This window comes from Mesocricetus auratus, unplaced genomic scaffold (assembly GCF_017639785.1).
Source record: "Mesocricetus auratus isolate SY011 unplaced genomic scaffold, BCM_Maur_2.0 Super-Scaffold_100011, whole genome shotgun sequence".
NCBI classification, from domain to species: Eukaryota; Metazoa; Chordata; class Mammalia; order Rodentia; family Cricetidae; genus Mesocricetus; species Mesocricetus auratus.
The window spans coordinates 73,959,672-73,969,666 of NW_024429195.1; the positions used below are offsets into that span (position 1 = coordinate 73,959,672).

Genomic DNA, 9,995 nt, shown 5'->3' on the forward strand with positions numbered 1-9,995 from the left:
TTTAAAGTTGTGAATAAAAAAATCATCACACTGAAATTAAGCAGACTTAAACATTATCCAACTCGATGAAGTTAGAGTAGCCGTTCAGAAAGGATGCTGTGGGACTTCTCATTGGAGTTGATGCTTAAGCTATTGAAAACATTTTTGTGCACTTTCCACCACCAAAAATGAGAAGTCTGGCTGGGCGTTGGTGGCCCACGCCTTTAATCCCAGCATTCAGGAGGCAGAGGCAGGCGGATCTCTGTGAGTTCCGCTGGATCGACAGCCTCCAAAACAATACAGAGAAACCCTGTCTCGTAAAACCGAGAGAGAGAGAGAGAGAGAGGGAGAGGGAGAGGGAGAGGGAGAGGGAGAGGGAGAGAGGAGAGAGAGAGAGAGAGAGAGAGAGAGATCTGTTTAGAACTAGAAAAACAATTGCCTTTTATGTTCTCTTTCAAGGGGATGTAACTTGTGTTTATATTTCCTCTAGTATTTAGAGATTTTTCTCTTCTGTGTGCTATCTTGTACCCACAAGTACATTTGTTTACATATATACATCAAGTCATTTGTCTTATTGCTGAGTTTCAGAAGTTCTCTGTATATTATGGGTCTTAGCCCTGCATCCAGCACATGATTTGCTAGTATTTTCTATCTAAAGTCGCCTTTTTGTTGTGTTGATACTGTATGTTTGCTACATGGAATGTTCTTGTTATATGAAGTAGTTTTACTTTTTTTCTTTTGTTGCCTGTGCTTTTGATATATAATCAGTCACATCCAGTAGCTTGAAGCTTTTGACTGTTTCCTATGAGAGGTTTACAGTTGTGAGTCTCACATTAGGTTTAGGATTTTGGAGGGAGTGGATGTGTGGGATTTTGCATGCATGTATGTCTATGAACCATGTGTGTACAGAGCCGAAAGAAGCTGCAACCCCCTGAACTGGAGTAATTGATGGTTGTAAGCCACCATGTGGGTGCTGGTAGCCAAGCCTGAGTGCTATGGAAGACTCTTAGCTGTGGCCTAGGCCCGTGCTCTTAACTGCCAGGTCTCTCCACAGCCCCTGTTGTACAATCTTTAGAGATAGCTTGTAGTTGTCACCTGCTGAGAGGCTTGGGTTTTTGTTTGTTTTTTCTTCCTTTTCAGTTTGGATGCAACAGTTTCTTTTTCTTGTTCAATTGTTCTGGCCAGAACATCCCAGTCATGTGTTTTTTTTTTTTGTTTGTTTGTTTTTGTTTTTAATATCTAATTATTTATTTATTATGTATATAGTGCTCTGCCTACATGTATGCCTGCATCTCATTACAGATGGCTGTGAGCCACCTTGTGGTTGCTGGGAATAGAACTCAGAATCTCTGAAAGAGCAGCCAGTGCTCTTAACCACTGAGCCAGCTCTCCAGCCCTCATTCATATGTTAAACCAGCAAAGGGTAGTCATCTTTTACCTTGTTTCTGACCTTAGAGGAAATGCTTTCAGCAGCCATATTTTCTGTAGGTTTCTCCTGTAGCTTTTGTTATTTTGAGGGTATTTTTTTCTATTCTTACTTTGAGTCTTTATATTGAGTATATTCTAAATGTAAATCCAATTGAAATGATGTGTGTTAACCTCATAAAGTATGTTTATATTGATGAATTATTGAACTGCCCTTACATCCCAGGAATAAATTGTATGTGTGTGTGCGCGCATGAGTGCATGCATGAGAGAGAGGGAGGGAGGGAGAGACAGAGACACACATACACTGTGTTGCCTTGGCTGCCTCTAACTTGGGCTCAGGCTTTCTTTCTTGAGAACTTCCATCTTTTGAATATATGGAACTATGGGCATGTTCTGCCATTGTGATTGGTAAAGTTAGATCAATTGACCTGTAACTGGAGTTATAGTTGAGCTGGCATGTGGGTTCTGCTTACCAAACAAGATTTCCTCTGTAATAGGAACAAGTACTCTGACCCATCTCTCCACCTGCCACCACCCCATTGCCATTCATTATATCCCTTACATTTCTCCAAGTAAACTGTATGATTAATCTTACAGGCAAAAGTATCGGGTCTAATCTTGTGTGTGGTATTATTTTAACATCTTTCACAAGGTCTTATATAATTATTTTTAATATACAAATTAGTTTTTCTGGTTGGAAAATATAAAACCATTGTAGAAGTTTGCACTTAAAAAGTAAAATGTGCATTATTTTTAGTGTGCTGGGATTGATGTTCGTCTTTGTGATGTTGGTGAAGCCATTCAAGAAGTTATGGAATCCTATGAAGTAGAAATAGATGGGAAGACTTACCAAGGTATGGTCCTTTAAACTGAGTCTTTGGGTCAGACGTTGAGTGTGCAGAAGATGCACTGTGGAAGCTCTCTGGGAACTTTCTGAGCTAATGAGTAGCTAAGAAGATGTCGGGGAAATTTATCCTATGGCGTCCTAATTTGACCTGGGTTTTTGGGGTCAAGAAGCCGGGCGTTGGTGGCGCACGCCTTTAATCCCAGCACTCGGGAGGCAGAGGCAGGCGGATCTCTGTAAGTTCGAGACCAGCCTGGACTACCAAGCGAGTTCCAGGACAGCCTCGAAAAACCAAAAAAAAAAAAAAAAAAAAAAAAAAAAAAGAATGAGAGAGAAACCGGAGTCCCGTGCATTGGTGATTCTCACAGTCTCCTGTAGCTGCTACTTTAGGTTGTCATTGAGCCAATCACTCGTGTTCTGTTGCTCCCGCACTCATCACAATCCGTCCTCAACTCCAGGTCTGTCCAGCCACCTAGCCACGGTCCTCCTTTCTCTCTTTGATGCTGTTCTAAAAGCAGGAAATTGGGGGAAAGGGCATCAGAGGAATTAAAGGGAAGACTAGAGAGTAAATTTGAAAAAAAAAAATGCATGTCTGAAATGCTCAAAAGAATAAAAATGGTAAATAAAAACAGTAAAATTGAGAGATTTTGAACATTCTTTTATCTTTATATTATTTTACTTATCCAAGTAAATAGTGAACATTTAGGGACTGGAGAGAGGACTCAGAGGTTAAGAACTCAGGTCAAAGGACCTGAGTTCAATTCCCAGAAACCACCTGGTGACTCACAACCATCTATAATGAGATCTGATGTGATCTTCTGACATTTAGGCAAACATGCAGGCAGAACACTGTATACATAATAAATAAATCTTTTTTTTTAAAGATTTATGTATGAGTGCTCTATCTGCATGTACACCTTTACGCCAGAAGTCACCAAATCTTAAACTATAACCTGAAATTAAACAATTTTAAGTAAAGAACGTCTTTCTTCTCCCATTAAACCTAGTATTATGAAACTCTCTACTTGTTACAAGATCATAGACATAGCACACAGAAGAGATTAGCTATACCAGCTACAGCTTCTCTCCCTTTGCAGGGCTAAGGCAACCAGCACTCCGACATTACATGCTCTCTGGTACCTTCACCAAGAAGCTAAACACCTAGCAAGTAGCAGTCCATGGTAGGGAGGGACAGAGGATTAGCTTCGAGCTGGCCATTACTGCCTTTGTTACAGAGACTCTTCACATCTAAATGCTGTCAAGTAGGGGGTTTCCTTTGCTCTGTGGGTTGCTGTTGGATCTATCCCACAGTCCTACTGTGGATCACAACTGATCTACAGGATATTTTCAAATGAAATCTATTTCTGAACACTCCTATCAAAACAGAAAGCTATTATTTTAAAACACTGTGGGTCATATTTTTGTCTTTCAAAAAGAGCTTAAAAAGGAATATTTGGGTATAACATCATCAGGATAGGGTTGTTACTCAGAGACATACAAGTAATTCCCGGCGGTGGTGGCACACACCTTTAGTCCCAGCACTCAGGAGGCAGAGCAGGGTGGATCTCTGAATTTGAGGTCAACCTGGTCTACAGAGGAGATCCAGGACAGCCAGAGCTACATAGAGAAGCCATGACTTTAGGGGAAAAAAAAAAAAAAAAGAAAAAAAAAAAGACCTAAAAGTAGAAAAAGTTCCTTCATGGAGAACTTGTAGAGTTCACCACACCCATGTTTTCCAGGTTTCTCATTCAGCTTTCAAAGTACCCAGCTATGTTCTGTTCCCCACCAGTCTGTCTACTGGCAAGACTGTGCCTCTGAGGCCTCAGCCAGCCAGTCTCTTCCTGGCTCTTGTTATCTTCAGGGTCTACATTAGTTACCCCATGTCTTTAGGAAGATGGTCACAGCTGAAGAACCCCTTGCACCATCTTTCTAAACCCAGGCATTGGACAGAGGTGAACTCTGGGGAAGTGTGCAGATGATCAACACCACTTTGAACTTGGGCTTCGGTCTGCGTTCCCACTGCATACCTAACATTCTCCCTTACTGTCTTCAACGTGGTGTTCCTGCAGGCTTCTGAGAGGGCAGAGCTGCCACGGTGTCCCTAGCTTCTCATCTCTTGCCTGTGCCTGGTGATATTCCCTGGGTGGTCATAGTCATAGGAGTTATCCCAGGTCCATGTTTGGTCTTGACCTTGCTCTAAGCAACCTGGTCCTCCACTTCCATAATTTCTGGGTGTCATTCTTGTGAGCCTTCCTAACAAATGCTGGTTTGGAATAGTTTCCTGAAGGTCCCTCCGTTGGTTGTAGGTAGGGCTTGTTACCAACTTTCCACTACAGAGATGTAACTAGGGCTTGGGTTGCAGAAATGGCGGCATCTTTCTCATCTAATTCTCAATGGTGACTTCTGTTCCAACAATCTAGGTAGGGGTCCATGTTTCCCTCTTCTGGTCGTTCACTGGGGTATCTTTCTTCGGCCTTGACTTTACCTTCTCTCTACTTCTTTGTTTACACTAATGACAATGCACACATACCATCTCACCTCCCACTAAGGCATCATCTGCTCTTGAGAAAGGTGACTTCTTGCCAATGCTTCAGAAACCACAGGGCTAATTTTCTGAAATTGTGGAACATAATTGAAATGCACATAGTGTGAAAATCATCTTGTCAGGTGAGAGTGTAACCATGCCCCTTGAGAGGCCTCAAAGCTCCTAATAGAACCTGTCAAATAATTGTCACTATGTTACACCTCTCAACACTGTGCTGGGGGTTGTTTCAGATGGGAACTTGAGAAGACATGCAAAAGCTAGTAGCCAGCTGCACCTTTCCAGTTGCAGCAGTCGTAAATCCTGATGTTTGGCATTTCTTTGTCTCTACTAACTATACGTGCCTAAGTAGCAGTTACACTTCAGATTTGAGCCCGTGTACACATGGAGGTATATAGTATGCCTCTAGTGTCTTTAATCATTCCATGTCTTTAGGATTCATTTAACAGTGTCCTCACCTTCATATCATTTCTTTTTCTATAGGCATGCACGCGCACTCACACTCACACACACACCCCTCTTAAGGATCTTATTCTAAATATGGTGTCACCTATAATTTATTTCTTCCATTCTCCCCTCAGCATTCTCTTTGGCACTTTCTCAGTGGTGTGCATGTGGGACTGGGTTTGTGCAGACGAGTATAGGTGACATGGAGGCCAGAAGCTGGAAGTTGAGGTGGTTGTGAGCCACCTGACATGGGTGCTGGGAAGTAACTCTGGTCCTCTTCAAGAGTAGTGTGTGCTCTAACAGCTGATTGCTTTTGAGCCCTCTCTTTGACACTTAATAAAACAAACTGCTTTTTACTTTATCTCTGTGAGAGCCTTGGGTTTTGTTTGTTTGCTTGTTTTGAGAACAGGGACTCACTGTGTAGTCCTGGCTGGCCTAGAACTCACTAGGTGTAGACTAGGCTACCTTTGAACTCAAGAGAGCTACCTGCCTCTGCCTCCCAAGTGGTGGGATTTAAAAGTGTGTACCACCACTCTGGCTCAGTATCTTTTTTGATGTAAATGCTTAAACTTTGAACTCTCTACCAAAAGATCCTAAAGAAAATTCATTTCTTTCTTATGACAGTGAAACCCATCCGTAATCTAAATGGACACTCGATTGGGCCTTATAGAATCCACGCTGGAAAAACAGTGCCCATTGTGAAAGGAGGGGAGGCTACAAGAATGGAGGTATGTGAGTCACCCTTGCTAACAAGGACATTGGGTATGCTAGGACTATAAACTATCACGGTTGCGCCCCCCCCCCCCCCCAACACTTAGACTTCTGTGAAAAGCCATTGCACTTTTTTCTAAAATAAGACTCATATCTAAATACTGAACAAAAATGACCCTGGGAGAAACTATGCAGTGCTTTTGAAGACTGGGGCTGTACTCAGTGTTCAATAAGGGCTGCTGTCTGAGGGAGCACTGGGTACAGCAGTGACCGTGTTGTGATCAGACGGCCAGCCAGGCTGAGAAGAATTTGAGAAGCATGTTTCATGTTACTACTTCATTTCATGGGAAGTTGATTAGTTCTGAACTGTTTTCTCCCTATGATCCTTGTGTCTTTTTTTTTTTTTTTGAAGGAAGGAGAGGTGTATGCCATTGAAACCTTTGGTAGCACAGGAAAGGGTGTCGTTCATGATGACATGGAATGTTCACACTACATGAAAAACTTTGATGTGGGACATGTGCCAATAAGGTGAGAGACTTGGTTTTATAACTAATGAGCATTCTTCCAGGTTAACGTTTGACAGTCATAGGTTGGATTCAGGCTTTCATGGTGACAGTCTTTGCGCTTGTTATGTAAAAGGAACGTCTATAATACTCATCTAAGAATTTAGCACACTTCATGTTATCTTCAGGTTCATACTCAGCTGTCTGTCTTTTGGCCATTGCATATTTCAGTTATTATCAGTAAAAGAACGGTGTTTCAGTTGCAGACACAGCTAAGATTTGACTTTTATAATAGGGGGAATTGGTTAGTTACCCCTTTGCCAGATATTAATCTTAACTTTCTTCCTCTTAGGCTTCCAAGAACAAAACACTTGCTAAATGTCATCAATGAAAACTTTGGCACCCTTGCCTTCTGCCGCAGATGGCTGGATCGCTTGGGAGAAAGTAAATACCTAATGGCTCTGAAGAATCTGTGTGACTTGGGCATAGTAGATCCATACCCACCACTGTGTGACATCAAAGGGTCATACACGGCACAGTTTGAACATACCATACTGCTGCGTCCAACTTGTAAAGAAGTCGTCAGCAGAGGAGATGACTATTAAACTAGTCCAAAGCCAGCTCCACGTCTTTATTTTCTAAGCTTTGTTGGAATACGTTATACCACAAGTAATTTGCAACATGTTGTCTGTTTTAACAGTGGACCTGTGTAATATCTTTATCCATGTTTCAAGGAGTTTTCAAAGGCAAACTGTCTCCATGTAATTAACCAAGGAAAAGGCTTTCAGGACTTTAATGTTAACTGTCTCTCCCGTCTAGAAACTGCTGCACCATTGACTAGTTAGGAATTCCTTACACGTTTTGTTCTGAAGACCTAAGACATGCTTTTGGATATTTATATTGCCATGTTCTTCCTTGAATGCTCTGAATGACCACATCCAGTTCTGCACCTGCGCCCTCTGGTGTTGCTTTTTAACCTTCCTTGGAGTCCATTTTCTAAATAAAGACATTTTCAGATCGGAGAGCTACATCTTCATGTCTGTGGTTGTAATTCTAAGCAGAGAGTAGCTAAAGTATAATGTTCTTTATCTGGACTCTAGAGTTACCTGAACTAGACTTTCTTCAGGAGAGGTGGCCACAAGATCTTCATGTGTATGAAGTGGGCAAAAATTAGCACACCTCTTTAAGAATGTTTTACTTTTTTTGTAGAAGCATATTTAACATTAGTCTTTTTTCTTGTTATGGGAAAACATTGTGCCAACTTGAAAAACCTTGATGTAATAAAAGTCCCTTAACCCAGTGGTCATGTAGTCACATACTAGAAAACAAAAACATTAAAGCCACAAGCAAATGAGATTTGGATCTTGTTCTAGTTAGAAATGTTAACTTGAAATTGGGCCTGATACTCAACATTCCTGGTCCTTAACATGTTAAGGACCTTAATGTCACAAATTACTTTAGCTGGGCAGTGGTGGCACACACCTTTATCCCAGCACTAGGGAGGCAGAGGCCTGGTCTACAGAGCTAAGTTCCAGAACAGCCAGGGCTACATAGAGAAACCCTCCCCTGAAATTAGTTTCTTTTATCTGTCATAAAGTCAGGGGTGTTATTTGGAATGTAAGGATACAATACTTAGCTTGTTTGGAATGGGCCCAATTATTTAACCACTTAGATTTTTATATGTGGTTTGCTAGAAACATCCCATCATAGTTTTTAAATTGTTACTTGCCCAGATTAAAGCCTTAATTTGTGTATGCCTTAGCACAATGATGGTATGTAGCTTTAATTTTGCTTGACATGCTCTCTGAAGAGGAGGAACTACTTATGGACCTAGATGGTATACTGCCTCTTCCTACATTCCAACTGTAAGTGAATCTTGCTTTTCTTTGTGGGGGAACAGTCTAGTTTTTAACTATAAGCTGTTGCTTGCATTGCCACTATCGATTACAATATGTTTTTTTACATACCATGTAAGATGCTTCCCATCAGCTCCTGTGGGTCTGGATTCATGTTCCTGTCATCTGAACAGCTTGATAGCTTAAGCCTAGGATTTTCAAAACTGACCCTCAAGGAAGAGCTTTAGGGTTTCCCAAGGTCTTTTTCATCACAGTCTTCTTTGTTTGGCTCAGACTTATCTCAGAAAGCTGTTGGAAGCATCAACTTCTCCAAAATGGTGGGAAGGAGTATGTCCTTATAGAGCAGTGGTTCTCAACCTCCCTGATGCTGCAACCCTTTAATACAGTTCCCCCAAGCATAACATTATTTTCACTGTTACTTCATAACTGTAATCTTAGTTCTGTTATGAATCGTAACGTAAATAATCTGTTTTTGGATGCTCTTAGGCAACCCACAGGTTGAAAGGAAAGATGGCACACAGAAAAACGCATTGTTTGCTTCCCCAGCTGTTGATCCCTCAAAATCATTGTTACATTTAGTGACCATTTATCTCTTATTGGCAACAAGTCTTAGTTTGATGTTAACAGTAGTGCCTTTAGTAAATTATTACAACTCAAACTGTTAGGTTTTCGTTAGAACAACTTAGAATGTAGATGTCCATGTTGAGATCTGATGAGGTATTTAATAAGAAACCTAAGATTCTGTTTATCATTTGGGTTTTTTTTTTCCAAGATGCTTTTTTCCTTTTTCTTTTTTTTGAAGCAGTTTTAGATTCACAACAAAATGTAGTAGGAAAGTACTACAGCACTGCCATGTGCCACCCATAACACATACTAAAGCCTAGGTCACTTTTGTTCTGGTCACTTTGTAGGTGACGGTGACAGACAGCATAGCTTCATGGTTTGTACCCCTAAAAATTATGTGCTACAATGTGTTGATAGAAGAAACAGTCCTCCTTTAATCCCAGCATTCCAGGCAGAGGCGGGAAGTTCAGGCCAACCTGGTCTACAGAAGCTAGTTCCAGGACAGCCAGGACTACACAGAGAAACCCTATCTCAAAAACAAACCACAAAAGAAAGAAAGAAGAAAAGAAAAAAGTTCCTCAAAATTAAAGGCTAGACTTGGTACCTTTACCATATACATCTTTAATGAGGTATATTTAACAGTTTAGATGACAGTTTGCATAGGTGTTGGCAAATGAACAGAGCTGTATTTTTGGAACAAATGATTTGTCTGTTCATACATTTTTGTTGCAGTTTATTGTCAGGTGACACTGCTCTCTGGAATCTGCTAAAGATACCTCTTTCTGGTAAGCTGTAAATCAACTTTAGCAGAAAAGGGACAGAGGCACTCAGTGGCTAACAGGGAGCTTGAGATCTTACATACCGATCTGTAGCTTTAGCACGGGGATCTCCCACCTCTTCTGAATAAGTAAAGCTAGCAGCACTAGGGCTTTCTTTAGAACACAGCAAAAGTGTCATGCTTTCAATAAAATTCAGTTTAGATAGTGTTTTTAAAGAGGTAGTGCTGACCCTAAGAGGATCCCAGTAGTCACATAATCCTAGCAAGAATAAAAGATTAAGGCTTAGGTTACTTAGGGGGAAAAAAAGAACCTAGTTGCTGGTCTTGAACAGTTCTCTTCTTA

General features: G+C 41.0%; 1 protein-coding gene across 1 annotated transcript in view; it reads left to right on the forward strand.

Moving 5' to 3' along the window:
- The window catches only part of Metap2 (methionyl aminopeptidase 2), a 29,587-nt gene extending 22,111 nt beyond the window's left edge, over positions 1-7,476 (forward strand). The window contains exons 8-11 of the mRNA XM_040755039.1: positions 2,165-2,261; positions 5,865-5,968; positions 6,364-6,479; positions 6,807-7,476. Coding sequence (XP_040610973.1) covers positions 2,165-2,261; positions 5,865-5,968; positions 6,364-6,479; positions 6,807-7,059 — 570 coding nt within the window. The 3' untranslated portion in view covers positions 7,060-7,476. The remainder of the gene's footprint in view (positions 1-2,164; positions 2,262-5,864; positions 5,969-6,363; positions 6,480-6,806) is intronic.
- Positions 7,477-9,995: the final 2,519 nt, after the last annotated feature.